The 19245-nt window shown below is 33.2% G+C and overlaps 1 protein-coding gene and 2 long non-coding RNA genes across 8 annotated transcripts; all 3 read left to right on the top strand.

Annotated features, from left to right (window-relative positions):
* Positions 1 to 125: 125 nt before the first annotated feature.
* On the top strand, positions 126 to 2160 carry LOC132314631 (UDP-glycosyltransferase 86A1-like). Its single transcript, XM_059813470.1, has 2 exons — positions 126 to 657; positions 1304 to 2160. Exons 1-2 carry the CDS (start codon positions 126 to 128, stop codon positions 2158 to 2160), a joined length of 1389 nt encoding a protein of 462 aa, XP_059669453.1.
* Positions 2161 to 4913: 2753 nt separating this feature from the next.
* On the top strand, positions 4914 to 9500 carry LOC132313020 (uncharacterized). Of its 3 annotated transcripts, XR_009483364.1 has the most exons (5): positions 4914 to 5277; positions 5381 to 5437; positions 6494 to 6578; positions 6771 to 6907; positions 9225 to 9500. It is a non-coding gene; the product is annotated as an uncharacterized LOC132313020 (long non-coding RNA). The 3 variants fall into 3 exon arrangements; XR_009483363.1 differs by lacking the exon at positions 6494 to 6578 and having other exon boundaries at positions 6756 to 6907; XR_009483362.1 differs by lacking the exon at positions 6494 to 6578.
* Positions 9501 to 12050: 2550 nt separating this feature from the next.
* Positions 12051 to 17774, top strand: LOC132313021 (uncharacterized). 4 transcript variants are annotated; one of them, XR_009483366.1, is made up of 5 exons: positions 12056 to 12424; positions 12573 to 12668; positions 12809 to 12890; positions 15516 to 15636; positions 17350 to 17769. It is a non-coding gene; the product is annotated as an uncharacterized LOC132313021 (long non-coding RNA). The 4 variants fall into 4 exon arrangements; XR_009483368.1 differs by having other exon boundaries at positions 12051 to 12424; positions 12573 to 12890; positions 17353 to 17774; XR_009483365.1 differs by having other exon boundaries at positions 12053 to 12424; positions 12573 to 12890; positions 17350 to 17772.
* The last annotated feature ends 1471 nt before the right edge of the window (positions 17775 to 19245 follow it).

Genomic DNA, 19245 nt, shown 5'->3' on the forward strand with positions numbered 1-19245 from the left:
TCGTTGACAATGACGTTGCCGGCTAAACTCAGGTTGATTTGTTTAGAACAATTGTTAAATAAATAATTAAATGGAGGATATATAGATATACTCTCTTTCTATCTCTCTCCTTGATACACACAAAAATGGAGGAACTTCAGAAGAAGCAGCCTCATGCAATAATAATATCATACCCTCTACAAGGTCATGTAATCCCAACCGTCCATCTGGCCATGAAGCTTGCATCAAAGGGCTTCACAATCACCTTCGTCAACGTTGAATCCACCCATCACAAGATATGCAAAGCCCAACCACATGCCGCAGCCGGAGACGACCTCTTCGCCGGAGCCCGTGAATCCGGTCTGGACATCCGTTATGTCACTGTCAGCGACGGTCTGCCTCTGGAGTTCGACCGATCCATCAACTTAAATGAGGTACTGGAGGCTTACCTCCATCTCTTCCCCGCCATGGTAGATGAACTTGTCGGGAAAATAGTCCGGACAGCGGACCCGGCTCTGAATTGCCTGATCGCCGACACGTTCTACGCTTGGCAGTCGACGATTGCAAACAAGTATAAGCTCGTCCATGTTTCGTTCTGGACTGAACCAGCTTTGGTCTTCACTCTCTACTATTACTTGGAGTTTTTAAGGAGTAATGGTCATTTTGCTTCTTCTCAAGGTGTGTACACTTGTACTCTCTTTCTTTTCTATATACAAATATATATATATATATATACATCTACATATATTAACCAACCCAAAAAATTATATGAAAGGAGGGACTTGGCAAAATGAATGGGGTATTTTTTAAATTTTAATAAAAATTATAGAGAACAAGAAAATCAATGAAATCTAAAAAAAAAGAAAAATATGAAAATGTGCAAGAATTATTAGAGTGAGAGAGTAGAGAGAGAAATGACCGAAATAAATTTCGGAATAAAGAAGGAAACTTTGACCAGAACCGCCGCCAATGCAGTCTGCAGACAGTAGACACCGCCGCTTGCCACCCTTTTCCATCACTCATGTTGACAATGTTTATCTTTGAAATTTGATATAGATTTGAAATTTGATATAGAAAATATGTGCACATAATATTTCCTATAATCATTACTTTTTTATTTATGAGAATAGCGTCGAATCTCTTGCTGTATTTCATAATTCGTCACAAATATATATATTTTTCGTTTAAATTTTTTTTCCTCAAAGTAAATCCAGAATATTCGTACAACCATTTAATCCATGTCACTGTTAGTTGTCTTTGAAATTTACGATGATATATATATATATATATATATATTGGTTGGCTCATCTGATATATACAATAGGTAATCGCAAGGACGCCATAGATTACATACCCGGAGTTGAGTCTATCCAACCAACGGACCTGATGTCATATCTTCAAGATACAGACACGTCAACCACGTTTCACCAGATCATCTTCAAGGCTTTTGATGGCGTCAAGAGAGCGGATTTTATTCTCTGTAACACTGTACATGAGCTCGAATCAGAAACAATCTTAGCCCTCAATCAAAAGCAACCTACTTTCGCAATTGGGCCCATTTTCCCCTCTGGCTTCACAAAGAGCATTGTGCCCACGAGCCTTTGGTCCAAATCAGACTGCACCCAGTGGCTCAGCACCAAGCCCACTGGGTCAGTTTTATATGTTTCATTTGGTAGCTTGGTCAATGTTAGTAAAGAGACCATAATGGAGCTAGCTCATGGTCTTTGGCTTAGTGGAGTGAGTTTTATTTGGGTGCTTCGCCAGGACATTGTAAGTTCTGTGGAGACCTTTTCCCTACCAGTTGGATTTGAAGAGGGTGTCAAAGATAAAGGGTTGATCGTGACGTGGTGCTCTCAGATTGATGTGATTTCGCATCCGTCCATCGGAGTCTTAACTCATTGTGGATGGAACTCAGTACTGGAGAGTGTATGGTGTACTGTTCCATTGCTTTGTTTCCCTTTACACACTGATCAATTCACTAATCGAAAATTAGTTGTCGACTATTGGAGGATCGGGATCAATCTATGTGATGAGAAATCAATCACTCGAAGAGAAGTTGCAGAAAAGATCAATCGTCTGATGAATGAAAAATCAGCTGATGAATTGAGAAATGAGATTAAGAAGGTAAAAAGAATATTGGGAAATGCTTTAATCAGTTCATCATGGATCTTGAAGTCGTAATTCACAAAAAACATGATTTTGTCACGCTATAATTGACAACATCACCGAATTTACGTTTTTAAAGTTTTTGTGAATAAGAAGCTTATATATGAATTGTTTCAAGTGTTGCTATAGTTTTGTATTTATTAAAAAATTTCAAACTTCAATTTTAAAGTTATTTAACGTAGAAATCAATGATTTTATTTTTAATTATTTTTATGTGAGTATATGAATCATATATCGACTCTTATTGATTAATATTTGTACAAGGTTTTGAGTTTGATTAGGAGATCAACTTTTTTAACTGAATTTTGCCTAATAGCAATGCAAGAGCAGCTCAACTAAATAAGGTATTTTTTGTGTCAGAAAAAAAATATATATATATTTCTTAAACCTTTTCGGATTACATGATTCAAGTTTTCCTTACAATATCAAATGAATTTTATATGAATAATAATTTAGAATTCAAACATCTTAATAAGGACCAACATCATGATGTCATTAAATATTAGCCTCTACTTAAATTTATGGTCAATCTAACTCCCTATATGGATTATGGACCAAAAAAACATCTAACCCTCTCTCATTACTCATTTGACATAAGTTTTTTGCCATCTGCTAAACACAATCATTCATTTTCATTTTCATTTTCATTTTCTTTTTCTTTTAGTGTACGGAAGTGTGAGGGGGAATTACTCATTTGATATAAGTTTTCTGCCATCTGCTAAACACAATCATTCATTTTATTTTTCTTTTTCTTTGAGTATACGCGTGTGTGAGGGGGAATTAGTCAAAGGTAAGAAGAAAATAGTCAACAATCTCAAAAATTTCTACTTTTCGAGAACACATTGGGTCCTAGAACATAATTAGTTGTCATTTTAAGTCTTTTGTCGGTGAATAATTTGTAAGTTCAATCCGATTCATATGGAAAACTCAAAATAGTAATAAACTGTAAATAATAAAACTTGATGAAGATGGTGTGAAGTACAGTTTATTAGTATTTTGAGGTTTCCATGTGAATGGGATTGAGCAGTGTATATATATATATATACATACATTCAAGTATTAAACTTCTTATTATTCTTTTTGACCTATTTTTCTTCTTAAATAGTTTATCAATCTATTTTTCAATTAATACTACTCTCTTTGTCCCCAAAAAGATGTCCAACATTATAATAATATAATCTAGATGTCACAGATCTGAAATGAAAAAAATGATATTTTCAAACGTAAATCTAACCTTAGACAATTAGATCTTGCAACGATATAATCAAATTGTAAGAAATTATAGACGCTAAAATCGGCTGGCTTAGCCGATCCTAATTTTGATCTGCAGTGGGCGTGCCAGAACCAATTGTATGGTTAGAGTGTGAGTTGTCAACACTAGTCTCTTTGAGAATATTTACTATCAGGCGATACAAGGAGAAAGAGAACAAGGAGAAAGAAAACAATAAAACTCCTCTTTTGAGTCCAGAATTGCCTTAATTAAAAGGACTTTATCAATGAATAAATATAGTAACAATTTGAGAGAATAGAAAGGGGAGAGAAATAGATATAGCAAAATATAACGATATAACAAGGAAGAAATTGAAAGAAAGAGAGATAGAACGAGATATTGAGAAAAAGAGATATAGAAGGAGATATTGAGAGAAAGAGAGAGAAAAATAACAAGATGCTATTCGAGATGTTATTCTGGGAAAGGGCTTGAGAAAACAACAATAATAATAAATGTTTCTGAGAGTGCTGGACCTCTAACATAGCATGCCTCTTGTTTATTTATAAAATAATTCGTAAAACAAATTCCTATATGCAAGTATTTTACTTGCATTACAACTCTATCAAAACTAAACTATAAATTCAAAATGAACTAATCCTATAGATAACATAATTATGCAACTAAAACTAATTAAAAGATAAGTCTTAAAAATTTTAAGTTAAAATAATGATCTTTATCCACAATTTATTCAAAATACTCTTCCCATCTTTGCATGCAATTTCAACTTCAATCTGAATATCACCCTTCTCTATTGCCACGTCATCAATACAAAATTTACCAAATTGAGTGTCAATAATGCCCCCAATTTTAAATGTCTTATCGGCTGTCGGCCTCCCAAGCCGATAAGATATTTGAAATTTTAAAATACATTGGAAGGGAAGAGATAATCAATTGGAATGTGATTGTAAATCAACGAGTTCCAAAACTTTATTTCTTCTGAATCACCCCTAAAATGATATTTATTTAGCCAAATCTGTCAATTTAGGCTTCTTTCTAGATTCTCAGAAAGTTTGTCGATATCACTTGCACATAAATTTAGGAAGGACTTGCCCCATGCATTTTCAATATAAAAAAAATAATTTTTTACCACGCACTTTCTACCATGGTTTTAAAATAATCATGGTAGAAAATATACTTTTTACCACTGTTATTTTAAAAAAATACTTTCTACCACGATTATTTTAAAAACGTGGTAGAAGAACCTTTTTACCTTGGTTAATGGAAACCTATGGTAGTAATTATATTTTTTTATCACCATTTTAGAATAATCGTGGTAGAAAGTGAATTTATTTCACTAAGATTTAGATGGGTGTTATCCCAGCTATTTCTATCAAGGTTAATGGAAAGTTATGGTAATAATTTATTCTTGCACTGTGGTAAAAACGTGAATTATTTTCACTCAGCTTATGCGGGTCTTATTCTCGGTAATTTCTTAATTTTTTTTTTAAAAATATTTATATACAAAAAGATATATATTCACACACGTACAGACCACACACATACAATTTTAGGGCAAATCATTTCAGCCTCCCCAATCGCCTCCATCTCTATTCTCGTTCTTAACTCTGAACTTGCCCTCTCTTTGTCTCTGCAACTGCAAACTACAAAATCTACAAGAATCAGAAGTTCAAAACCCACATAATTCAGTTTATCTATCTGTCTGCAAGAATCAAAATATCAAAACTTATTACCTATATCAAAACCCATATCGGCATATCATTTCAGGTTGTTCAAAAAATCAAAACCCATATACTTCAGTTTCCATCGCCCGCTGTTCCAGTTCGGGTTCGCCGTTTGCAAGCTTTAGCCGCTGGCCCTCTGTTTCTCAACTCTCAAGTCCCTCTCTCTGCAACTGCTAACTTGTATGTATGGCTTTTGTTTTTAATTTTTTTTTTAAAATCAATTAATCAAGGTCTGTAATTCTTGTTTTGCAAACTAAATCCTATTTAGTGAATTTTTTTGCAGGATTTGAAAGACTAATTGGTAAATTTGGGTTGAAACAAGCTGAAGGCCCTTATACAGGTAAGTCATTTCTCCAATTATTCAATATAAATATTTTTAGGGCAAATCATTTCAGCCTCACCAATTGCCTCCATCTCTATTCTCGTTCTCGACTCTGAACTCCCCCCCGGCGCAACTGCAAACTACAAAATCTACAAGAATCAGAAGTTCAAAACCCATATAATTCAGTTTATCTATCTGTCTGCAAGAATCAAAATTTAGAAACCTATTACCTATATCAAAACCCATATCGGCATATCATTTCAGATTGTTCAAAAAATCAAAACCCATATCCTTCAGGTTCGATCGCCCGCTGTTCCAGGCAGGCCCTCTGTCTCTCAACTCTCAAGCCCCTCTCTCTGCAACTGCTAACTTGTATGTCTGGTTTTTTTTTTTTTTTTTTTCAATCAATTAATCAAGATCTGTAATTCTTGTTTTGCAAACTAAATCCTATTTGGTGAAATTTTTTATGAACTTTTTTTATTATTTTATGAATTTTAGTCATAAATATTTGTGAAGATAATGACTGAATTTGTGGAAGTCTGAAATTTTAGTACTGGGTAGGGGTCAATTTGATACTGCATACTTGTATCAGAATTGGGTTTTTGGTACTGGTTAATTTTACAGTTGTAATTTATTTTTTCTTTAGTTTGTCTACTGTTCTTGTGAACTAGCTAATTAGTGAGGAGTTATTTGATTTTATTTCTGAATTAAAACTTGTATGATTATATGGTTTGATTTGATATGGTGACTATAGCTTCAGCCCCTTTCAATCGTGGGTATAAATTCTTAATACATTTCACAATAAAACTTTCCTTCATACTGTGTGTGCGCTTTTTTTTTATTTTTTTATTTTTAATATAAATATATTATATATATAATATATATATATTAGTATTTTGTCTATGTTTTTTTTCCGGTTTCTTGGAGTTTCTTGGACGGGTGTCTATGTATTGTCCTTATTTTCTGATTTAGCAAACTTCTTTGAGAATGTGAGCAGGTCTAAGTTCAAATACTCAGATGTATCCAATTGAATTTCAATTTTTATTCTTTGAATGTGGTTTGATTGATTTTTAGGTGTGCCTTTCTTTGGGGATGGTGTTGCTGTATGGTTAATATTACTTGGTTTGGAATTGGTATTGATTTTCATTGGAGGGTCTAAGTTATGTAACAACACTCTGAACTTCAGCTTTGCCTTCATTCTCATTGTAGTATATATATGGTCTGTAATTATTGTTTTGCAAACTAAATCCTATTTAGTGAAATTTTTATAAACTTTTTTTTTTATTATTTTATGAATTTTAGTTATAAATATTTGTGAAGATAATGACTGAAACAGGATCTCCCTTTGCAGGATTTGAAAGACTAATTGGTAAATTTGGGTTGAACTTGGGTCTTGAATAAGCTGAAGGCCTTTATCGTGGATTATAATTTTTACAATTACAGCTTCCTATGGTCCTACCATCTTTTAGAGTGCTCTCATCACTTCAGGTAAGTCATTTCTTCAATTATTCAATATATATATATATTTTTTATTCTAGTTTTTTTCATGCTAGTAATAAATTGGATGTTAACCGCATAAAGCATAAATCTGTCAATTAATATGGGCACCCAATTGTATATGAAACAAAGTACAATATAAAGTAATAAAATTTATTAATATATAAACAACAAATTTTATGATTCCACATTTTTAATGCTTTTTATACTCGTGCTCAGGGGGGTCACGTGCCTTTAAGTGACCAATTTTGCGGTGTATAGGGGGTCACGTCCCTTAAGTGACCAATTTTGCGGTGTATAGGGGGTCACGTCCCTTAAGTGACCAATTTTGCGATGTATAGGGGGTCACGTGCCTTGAGTGACCATTTTTTTATAATTATTGTACATAATTGAATTTACCATATAGAAACACATCATACTTAATTAGATCTCTTCCTGAAAGTGTATAGATAATATTAAGGTATATATATAGGATCACTACAAACATATGAACTTTATTAATCCTCCAACTATGTATTGTAAATCTCCTATGTAGTAACTCAGTTCTAGAACACTAGATATCACTCCTAAATAATGGAATTTTCTATATGTTAAAAAATTCCTTGCTTCAACTAATCGTGGATCATCATAAAAGACCAAAGTAGCTGTTTCCTATATAAAATTAAAAACTTTGCAGGCTGTTTAGGATAGAATTTGTCTGAATATAGAAATCCAAAACACTCTTACATAGAATTCCTCATGTTGTAGTCATAAGTATGTGGATTTATTGCTTATCAAAAAAAAAAAAAAATATATATATATATGTGGATTTATTGGGATAGAATTGGCCTAGTCTAAGGAAGAATTGGGTACCAAGTTGAAGGTACTGGTCCTTATTTAAGTCAAGTAGCTAGCTTTCAGCTGCCACTATTACTGAAGGTTCATGTTTCTTCGGCTGTAGAGTTGAAGATTAGCCTATATTTATCGAGTTCAATATGGTTATCTAATACTTGTAGTCTTGTAGGATCAATGTTCTTTGTAGGTGATCCCCCTTTTAGGTGTATCTCTGTTCTTGCCTTCTTGGCCAGTTTAATGAAAGTTAATTGGCTGGGCAGCCTGGGCATGATATTCCCGGCTCACCCAATATTGTATACATAGTATTCGCATTAGTTTTCATGACTGTCTAATGGGGATATCACATGTAAATACCTCCATTCTATTGTATTCTTTTTACAACTTGCTGTGAGGAGTCTGATCTAGAGGTTCTAGAGGTACTGAGTTAATAGGAAGAACAGACTTCACCTATTTAAGAAAAAAAAAAAAAAACAATTATTTTGCACTATTTTTGTTTATCTTATATTATTATAATTTTAACCTAATATTATTAATATCAATAAGGGGTAATAGTAAAAGCCCAGGCCAGTTCTTCCTCAAAGGCCACTACTTGGTGTTATCCTGCTTAGACAAAAAAAAATCCCTCAAGTATGTGTTTAGTGATTAATCAAATGAAATAATCCACCAAAAAAAATCACAATTGCATGAAATTTTCTTGCACAAATTTAATATATAAACGTAAGTAATAAAAAACTCTTTCCCTTAAGCTATTTCTTAGCCTCTCCCGTCTTTAGGGATGCGGGCCGGTCTACTTGTTCATGAGAAAACTAAACCCCTTAAGCTGTCCATCCAGCCCAGTTAAGGCCATCCATTTCGTTAATGCAGTGGCTGATGAAAAAATGGCTATTTTAGAGGGTTCAACATCATTCCGAACAACTATAGACCAGAGGAATATAGAGTAGTCTTACAAGCAGATTTTGTTGACACTTCTTTCAGCTTTAAAACTATGTTCGATTCTACGTTTTAGTGCAACAATGAGGTGACAATAAATTTGGTATTTCAGTATGTAAGTACAAGGCAAAAATTCAGTGAAAGTTGGTTTTGTGACAAACTTATTAAGTCCCCATGATTGTACCTCACCTGATCGTGTCAAAAATAGTAGTGAGTAAATAAACGTAACCACCTCAGCCATCTCTTCAGGACTAGAGCTCAGCTGTTGAAAAGGTACATGAAACGAAAAATTCATTGAAGATAAGCTTGTTGTATAAACAATATACCAACCAAATGTAATTTGTTTTTGTCAAATTACTTTTGTTGCTCATTACTCAAATGATTTCTTTTGGTGATTGGATGTCAATGACCCAAGATATTGAGTTAATATGAAGAGTAAATCTTTCAATGTACCTTTATTATAATGCTTGCTTTGTTTGGTTTAATTTTGGCAACTTTACAATTTGCTTTACATTCTCTTACTTCAACTATTACATCTTTGTAGGTCAAAGCTAAGATTGCGGGATTGCGGTTGCCGTTACTTTTTTTGTTGCCGCTATATTATTTGTATGGCTCATGAAAAAGTTGCATAGAAGGAAGAGAGAGACTAAAACAGAGCAAGAGCAAGAAGATATGAAGAATTTTTGTTTTATTTTAATTAAGTAAAGATATAAGGTGTGGATCATGTACTTTTTGAAATTTGTATATGGATAATTTTTGTATAAAACAATGATTTGAAATTGGTTATATATATATATATATATATATATATATATATATATATATATATGATGTTATTGGTCAGTTGTAAGTTATTTTGGTTATGATGCTATTTTTTTATTTATTGAGGGCTTGCATCTGGGTCCTTACAAGGCTAGTAGTAGAGGAAAAAAAAGGCCTCATATAGGTTACACTATATATATATTTTTTTTAAATTAAATAACACTTTCTACCACGGTTTTGCACCGTGGTAGAAAGTCTTTTTTTCTACCATGGTGGAGAACCGTGGTTGAAAGAAGACTTTCTACGACGGTGCAGAACCGTGGTCGAAAGCGTTTTTCACCGTGGTAAAAAATTATTTTTCTTGTAGTGTTTCTAACTCCGTTAGCAAATCCTGATTATGATTGGCAAGAATTAAATTACTGTGAAATGTCATTCAAGCTGATCTGCCTATTATCTCTACTAGATCAATGACATTGTGTCAGTAAGGAGTTTTCTTAGCTGATTTTGCCTTAGCCGATTTTACATTAAGCTCAATCGATAGGACTATATCATGCCCAAAAATCCATTGGTCAGTAAGCATTACCCACTATAATCGGCAAGCTGAAGTGGAGGGTATGTATCAACTAACTTTTGTTAGGGGTTAGCAATCACATGCCCCTCGATAGCCGCTGGTCTTTTAGCTAATTTTCTTTTAGCTGATTTTGTCTCAGTCGATTTTCTCAACTGAGCTCTAAGTAACTTATTGAAATTAACATCAGTTAGTCTTTTTTTTTTCTTTTCTTAAAATTGGGCTGAGGACAGCGAGCTAAAATAATTCTTTTAGTTGATGATTGTTTTTGCCGATTTTTAGATGTCACACAATTGGCAAAGAATTCTGGTACATAGGCCGCTTTACTTTCAGCCGATTTGTACCCTTCCATTCATCAATACCAGGCTGATAACTTTTCCAACTTTGTTGTTGATAAATCATTTGTTGTGACTGATTTACCACCTGCTGATAATCGGGCTGCTGGAACTTGCCGATAATCGGCAGTCGGTGACTGATAATACTTTGGCAAACTTTGCTACTGATTTTCTGATAAAATTTCCTACCGAGATCGACAAGACTGGCCAATTTCGGTACTGGTTATCTGCAGCCCCTCATGTAATGGAAGTTGTGATACAGGGGTGACATGCTGAGTTACCACCTGGTCAAGATAAGGTTTCCTGTACACAGGCTAAGGACGTTTACACCCTTAAGCTAAGCTACCTCAGCCTGGATTAGGGCTAAAATCAGTGCCCTATCGATTTCTGCATTATAAATTGGAGGATCATTAGGCTGAAGTGGAGCATACGGATCAACCCACTCCCGTTGTGGGTTTGTAATCACATGCCCCCCGGCAGCCGCCGGTGGTGCTAATGGAGCCCGTGGATTGTTCCTTCCTTGGTTTTGATTGCCTTACATATCTTGTTGTTCTCTCTGAGGGGGAATCGGTATAACTGGTGGACGTTCTAGAATAACCTTTGCCGATTTTACATTCGGCTCAATCGGCATCAATGGTATTTCTGTTATTATCGGCGGATTGCCGATTGGCATGCCAAGAGTTGTGTTCGGCGGGACAATTCCTATCGTAGTTGTTTATGGCCCTTGGGAAATGTTTGTCAACGGTAAAGAAATCCGTTGAAATTTGATTTATGAGCTCGTTGAGATGCCGAGTTTTCAGCTTGATGACGACTTTGGATAGCCGATATCTGAGCCTTCATTACTTTCAAATCCTGAATAATCTCTTCCCCCAATTGGGCAAATACCTTCTAATTAAATTCTCCCATCTGGGGATTTATGTGGGATTTTATTTCTCCCATTTGTTGATTTACCACCTGCTGATAATCGGTTGCTGGTGACTAGTTTGCCACTTGTTGATAATCGGCTACTGGTTGGTGATTACTTTCAGGCCAACCATATGACTGATTGGCCATCAGTTGCCCCCGTGTATGTCCTACCGATAATCGGCTACTAGTGACTGGTTTACCACTTGCTGATAATCGACTGCTGGAACTTGCCGATAATCAATTGTTGGCGTCTACTGATAATCAGTAACTGGTTGCTTATAATTGTTTAGCCAACCATATAGTTGATTAGAATTCTGGTACATCGGCTGATATGACTAATCAGAATATTCGTAAGTTGGTTGAGAAGCCGACTGCATATTTTTACTATAAATCACTTACCTAGTGGGGTCCCACCGGGCGTGCTAAGAATGTTGATGTTAAAATTGGCTGGCTTAGCCGATCCTAATTTTGATTTGCTGCGGGCGTGCCAGAACCAATTGTATGGTTTGAGTGTGAGTTATTAACGCTAGTATCTTTGAGAATATTGACTATCAGGCGATGCAAGGAGAAAGAGAATAATAAAACTCCTCTCTTGAGTTCTGAATTACCTTAATTAAAAGGACTTTATCAATGAATAAATATAGTAACACACTACAAGAAATATGGGTTTTAGTGACAGTCCTTTAGGGACAGTCTTAAAAACTGTTCCTAAAACCTTCTTTTTTAGGCATAGTCTTTAAAAAATGTCCCTAAAATCTTATTTTTTGGCACAGTCCCTAAAACCATCTTTTTTGGCACGGGCTTTAAAACTGTCCCTAAAACCTTAAATAACCCGTCCCCAATTCCACAAAAAATAGGGCGGCAAAACTTGGCGCTTCATTCCTTCTTTGGCGCTTTTGTAAGAGCAAAATTATAATATATAAAATTATTTTATTTAATAAAATATTGAAGAACTATGTTGTTTAATATCATTACATCTGATCCATATACCTATCTTCAGTTCTTAACCCGCCTTAAGCCCTCACTCCTCTTCCACCTTCTTCCACCCTCGCAGAAGATAGAGTCTCTTCCACCCTCTTCCATCGTCGCAGAAGACAGAGGCTCTTCCACCTTAGCTTCCAACAGCAAAGGCCAAATGACCCAATCGTTCCGACAACGACTCTTACTCTTGAGGTACAACATTTTTTTTTTTTCAAAATTTTAGGGATTATACTTCTTTCTTCGATTTTCAGAGAACCCCCATCTGCGATTTGACATTCATATACCCACTTCGGTTTAATGATCCTCACCTTAGTTTTTTTTATGCAAATGCATGTTGTAGGGTTTCGAAATTGCAAAAGGCCTAACAATCGAAGGGGTAAATTACAAATCTGGAGTCGGCTTGTGGTTCGAGTCTGAATTGCTGTGGGAAATATAGGTTTGAGATATAACGAGTTTGATTTGTAATGTGCTTGTTAAAAAACTCGTTATGTGCTTGTTACACTGTGAAATCACTTTGACAGAATTTGAATTCTGTGTTCTATTTCTATTTTGTTTGTTGTATTGTGTTTAATTTAGGAAAAAAGTCACATTTGCAGAAGCGATTCTTTGTTGCTTTGAAGAGATTCTCGGGATTAGAGGAGGCTATCAGAATTAAGAGGTACACTATTGTGATGGAACTTTATAAACCCTTATATATATATATATATATATATATATATATATAAAAGTTCTTTTTGCGTTAGCATCTATTTCATGGCTTTGTATTCATTTATATTTAACTTAAATTATGATGATAGGTATTTGGATATAATTGGATCACGACCTTATGTTGCATTCTTGTTTGATGGTTTGATTCTGGTCTTTCGAGTTTTACAATTAAACCCTAGTATACACAACTAACTTGGAAACATTGATTGCAAATGGGATTATGTTATCAAGTTGTACTACTACTCTCTACTATCACATTTCTCAGCTATTCTCTTGTATAGATATAAAGCTATATTTTTTATATAAAAGAAATGAAAACTGTTTCACATAATTTAGAGTCATTTTACCAGGATATTGTCACATTTCTCACCCACCAGTTTGTGCTTATTACGTGTTTGAATCAGTCCGGTGTCAAGAATCTGAGCAAGATCAATTGTTGTATACTTCTACGTTTGTAATGGCTGAAGAGATGAAGATATATACTGGTATATGCTTCTCGATTATATGAAGATGTAAGGATCAATGTTATCCTACTGAATGATTTTATTTTAGTTACTTCCATATATCTGAAAAAGGCCAACCACTCTGGTTGTGATTATTTGGCCTTGTATTATAATCTCTGTAACTGAACAACACTAGCTTGATGTGTGCGCTTGTGTGAGAGAGAGTGAGAGTGAGAGAGGCAGTCCAATGCTTAATGTGCCCAAGTGTGTGTGTTTGTGTGAGAGAGAGAGGCAATATATACCCAGTGCCTTAATTAGCTTTATTATCATAGTGCTTAATCTGAAACCCTCAGTATGGCATCCTGCAATTAGATATATTCTTCTAGTTTCAACAGATGTGCCCTTAAATTAAATTAAACCAGTTGATAAGAGTTTGTATGTCTTCTGGATAGTGAATTCCAATGTTCATTGTTTAGTGTATGTAATAAGTAAGCTTTTTGAGACATGAAATGCACTGATTCAATTAAATTTGTAATCTTATATATCAAATTAAACTCGAGTAGTTATGTATTTATAAATATGTTTGTTCTTCTTTTGACATTGATGAATTAATTTGTTGGTGTACACATGTAAAATTGACTCCTCAAATACAATGGGATTGCATTAATCTTTCACACTTATCTACCTCCTCCTATTAACACCATGGAATGTAAAGTGAAATGGATTTGTGTACTAGATATTTATATATTGTTCTTGTTTTTCATTTTACTAGTACTTTGCTTTGCTTTGATTCTTAGCATTAGTCTTGAAGAGTAACTCCAATATCTCACCTGAGATGGTTTAGATAACCTCTTCAATTAATAGTTATTTTGACGGTTAATGAATGTTAGGTTGTTTCAGGTTGGGCACAGCCCCTGCTGCCCAATTGGGCCTGTTTGTAATTAATCATTTAATGTCAGTTGCTTTATTTTTCAAAAAAAAAAAAAAAAAAAAAACTTCAATAATAAATATTTGAAACAATAAAGGCCATTACCTAACCTTTGACAATTACAATTACTGACCCTCTCTTACCTTAGTCTTTCATTCAATTGTGACTTTTGTGAAATAAAATGGCTGTGAAATTACGAAAATGTGTTTTGATGACAAAAAGTTATAATTTTGAAAATTGCGAGAGGATGAATGAGATTTGGATCCTTCCATTGTTTTTTTTCTAGGATTGACGTTAATACCCTATGAAGACTACACTATAGGTGATATTCCTCTTAAATTAAGTGTCCTCCTTTGGACTCCCATGGACTGACCAGGACAGTATAACCTTGGACTAGAAGCATGAAGAAACCAGTCAAATGCATATGGTGCAAAGAAAGGCATTGAAGTATAGAATGCACAGTATGTTACTCTACATAATGAACTTAGTGGAATCAACTAAGGTTGTTCATTCTTAAATCACTGAGCCAAATTTACGAATCTTCAGATAAAGTTCTACTATATTTTAAGCATATCTAAAGTTGGAGTGTGTTATATATTAATTCTCCGACTTCGATTCTATTCCAATGAATATAAATGTATTGAAGTGTGTTATATATTAATCCTCCTCTGGTTTTGTTGCAATGAATATAAATGTAGGTTGCTTTTAAAACTGCGAAAAAAAGTATGGCTTTCTTAAAGTGGACATTTTTCTCGTTATGCACAATGATATAATATAGCTTTTAAAGGGAGTCACTTTCTGAAATTCAGGATTGTCTTTATGTCATATTCTTATCTTTACTCATAAAGGCCATTACCTAACCTTCGACAATTACAACTTAGCTATGTAGCTTATGTGTATTATTTAATCACAATAACTTACCATTGTACTCCGTAGTAATGATAGAGGCTTATCTTATCTTCCCTCTCTCTCTCTCTCTCTCTCTCTATATATATATATATATATACACATATATATTTTTTTTCATTGTGGCTTGGCAAAAAAACAATGACATAGGATTTGGCTAACAAATTTGATATATATTATTTGTTTTTGATCTTTTATAAGATGCTTTCATTCTTCCATTTTATGGTTTTTAATGATTATTATTTCATTGATGGAACCTCCTTTATTAGAAATGCTTGCTTTCCTTTCCATGACACAGATGCATATTTTTGGATATTTAAATATGTATATCAGCTTGGGGAAAGAGGGAGAGATGGGTTCCCTTTCATACACACACAGATTTGCATGATCAAATTTGAAGCTACGTTTATTTTAGCAAGGTAAGCTTTAATGGCTTCAGTTGATTTATGCAGTTTTAAAGTCTTTAGGGAATTTCATAAATAAAAAGAGTTTCATGTTGTGGTTCATTTTTGAATAATATTGGAAGTTCAATGTAAGGTTAACCATGGAAATAATTAGGACAGAGTATATTCTGCTAAGATAAAAAGCTTATGCAGTGCCTTAATGGGATATTGAAAGGCTGATTCCAGGGTAATTTGGGTTTATGAATTTCTGGGGAATTGTTGCCGATGAAGTGTGGTTTTCATTCATTGCGTGGACTGTAATATAAGTTGGCATTCATTCTTTAAAAAACAAATACAATTAGGATCTAAAGAAAATATTGGTAGAATTTTTTTTACAATAATTTATAGAATGTAAAGCCCCAGATACTATGGATTGGTACCTTTTTTTTTTTTTTTTTCATAGCCTCCAATCGCATCACAATAGATGTAACAATTGAGGTATAAAATCGAGTTTTCCATTTTAAAAAGTATTTTAGATGCACTCCTACGTTGTTTTTTTTTTTTTTTTTACTATCACCTCTGTCAAGGTATTGAATTTCATAATGTTTCTTTTCAAAGTGTTATGAGGAATCCAAACAAACTCTAAATCCAATTTTCTTAATCGCAAATCTCAAAAGTAGTCTTTTGCAAAACAATATTCGTTCATGCACACCTTAGCCTCAGCGAATCAGCTTTCTTTGCTAGTAAAATTGTAATTAGTGGTTATACAATCTTGGGCAAATTCTTTTAAAAAAGACTACTATTATTCTCGTGGGCATTGACATGTTTGCATCAGTCATTAGTCAACGGACCCAATCTCATACCCTCTGCTACATCCAAGTTACCAATTCTGTTCATGGCTATGCAATCAAGATGTTGTATTCTTTAGAATTCCAAAAGCATTATTCATATCTGGGATGGTAAAGAATTCAAAGCACTTAAAATCACATTAACATTTTAAAAACAGCATATATGATTCAAGAGATTCCAAAGCAGAAGCTTTCTAATTGAACAAAATGAAACAAAGATGGAAAGGAAAAACAAATCACGGGAACATGTGACGGGATATAGTATTTTATTTTTATTTTTATGTATCTCAATTTTTTTGAGGGGAGAAGCGCACAACCTATAGCAGAATATATATTGGCATATAGTAATACTGGAAGAAAAGTGGAGATATATGTCAAAAACTGGAAAACAATAATTAAAATCTTAAAATTGAAAATATTGAAATATGAGTCTTTTGGATTAGGATTTACATTTGACCAACTTGATACCATTTGTGTTAAACAGTGGCAAGTCACATACAAATAACTTGCGTGCATTACCATATCCTACTGTGCACAGAAGTGACAGAACAAGAGTTCATGTGTATAGATCAGAATAACTGGTTGAAGCAGGAAAAATTCATTTAGCCAAAAACTTCTTCCTTTTTTTTTTTTTTTTTCTTTTTTTTTTTTTTTTCATTGGCTAGAGACTCACACAGCCATTTACTCATCTGATATCATTCTGTTACAGCCCCATGAATTAGAATTCCTACCTCTGAATATGCGAAATAATAACTTTGTTTACAGCCATTTACTCATCTAATATCATTCTGTTACAGCCCCATGAATTAGAATTCCTATCTCTGAATATGCAAAATAATAACTTTGTTTTTTCTTTAAATAATACCTATTTATATTGTTTATCCAATATCAACAACAACAGCAGTTGCCGCCACCATGATTCCACCAACAACAGTCTCCATCAGATTCCCAGTAGCAGTAGCAGCCGCCATCAACATGGTGGCAATATCAACACCACCAACAAGCACCACCACAACAACCAACAGAATGACTAATGCGATAAAGAGATAAATTTTTTGGTACACAAATTTTGGAGCTTTTTGATGATCAACTAGTTGATTTCTAAACTCTTTAATCTTTTTTGGGTTGTATTCTGATGACTTAAAATCTAGTTTCAAGAGGATGGAACTATTTTTTGTGCTAGCAGATGGTTTTAGTTTTTGTTTAGAAAACTGGAGATTTTATGAATCTTGAATGTTATTGTGGATTTATTTTGTTTCATGGCTAGTAATATCTTTTTGAACTTTATTGTAAATTTATTTTGTTTATGTTTTACATGTCTCTGGAATGGTTAAACCCACAAATCAATTAAGCATAAAAAAATAAAAAATAAAAAATAAAAAATATAAAATAATGTATTAGGGACAGTCTATAATTAAAAAAATAATGTATTAGGGACAGTCCATCTGTCCCTAATACAATAATTATAATTAAAAAATAATGTATTAAAGATCATCCATCCGTCCCTAATATTATAGGTATACCGTCCTTAAAACTATCCCTAATTTGTACCTTATTAATGACAGTATATACAAGGTCTAAATTATTTGTCACGTCCCTAAAGATTTTTTGTCACGGACCAATTTGACCTTTAGGGACGGTTTCAGAGCTTTTAGGGACAGTTTCGACTGTTCCTAAAACCTGAATTTCTTGTATTGACAATTTGAGAGAATAGAAATGGGAGAGAAATACATATATAAAGAAATATAGAGGGAGAGATTGAGAGAAAGAGAGATAGAACGACATATTGAGAGAAAGAAAGAGAGATAAATAACAAGGATGTTATTCTGGGAAAGAGCTTGAGAAAATAACAATAATAATAAATGTTTCTGAGACCTCTAGCACAGCATGCCCCTTTGTTTATTTATAGAATAATTCGTAAAACAAATTCCAATATGCAAGTATTTTACTTGCATTACAACTCTATTAAAACTAGACTATAAATTTAAAATAAACTAATCTTATAAATAACAAAATTATGCAATTAAAACTAACTAAAAGATAAATTTTAAAATAATGATCTTTATCCACAGCTAATTCAAAATACTCTTCCCATCTTTGCATGCAATTTCAATTTCAATCTATGTGGAATATCAACATTCTTTACTGCCACGTCATAAATACAAAATTTACTAAAATGGGTGTCAACAGAAATATAGCTGATTTTGTTTATATATATATATATATATATATATATATATTATGATCAGATATATATATACAGTAAGTTTGGAATTAAATTATTGTAGAGTAAACTAAAAAAACTCTCTTGAGTTATGTCTGAATTTACAAATAACCTCCTTAAATTATATTTTGTATATAATACTCTCTAAAATATTATATTTTGTTGCAAATTGCTTTAATGTCAATACTATATTTCATCATAATGCATTTTTTTAATTTTTTTTTTTTTTTGAATTATAAGTGAAATATATTCCTTTTTGAACGAGAGTATTCAACTTTTTAACATGGTACGAGTGATAAAGAAATATCTTGGTATTATTGAAGTAGTTTGAAATTTGAACTTTGTAGGGTGGTCCCTTACTTACTTTATAGTTGGAAATTTTCGATAAGTTGAAGGATATGATGCGAACGGGTCGGGATGTCTGGGAAATGTACAATGATTTTTAATTCTATTTTAAAATGATATATATAATGTATTATTTATGTTTTGATAGATTATTTATATATTTTATGTATTTACAGTTAGAATTTGTGTTTTCAAAGAAATAAAATTAACATAAGCAAAAACATGTTT

This window comes from Cornus florida, unplaced genomic scaffold, assembly GCF_030987335.1.
Source record: "Cornus florida cultivar Cherokee Brave unplaced genomic scaffold, ASM3098733v1 CherokeeBrave_3.0.0_Hap2_Chr06, whole genome shotgun sequence".
In the NCBI taxonomy this organism is placed as follows: domain Eukaryota; kingdom Viridiplantae; phylum Streptophyta; class Magnoliopsida; order Cornales; family Cornaceae; genus Cornus; species Cornus florida.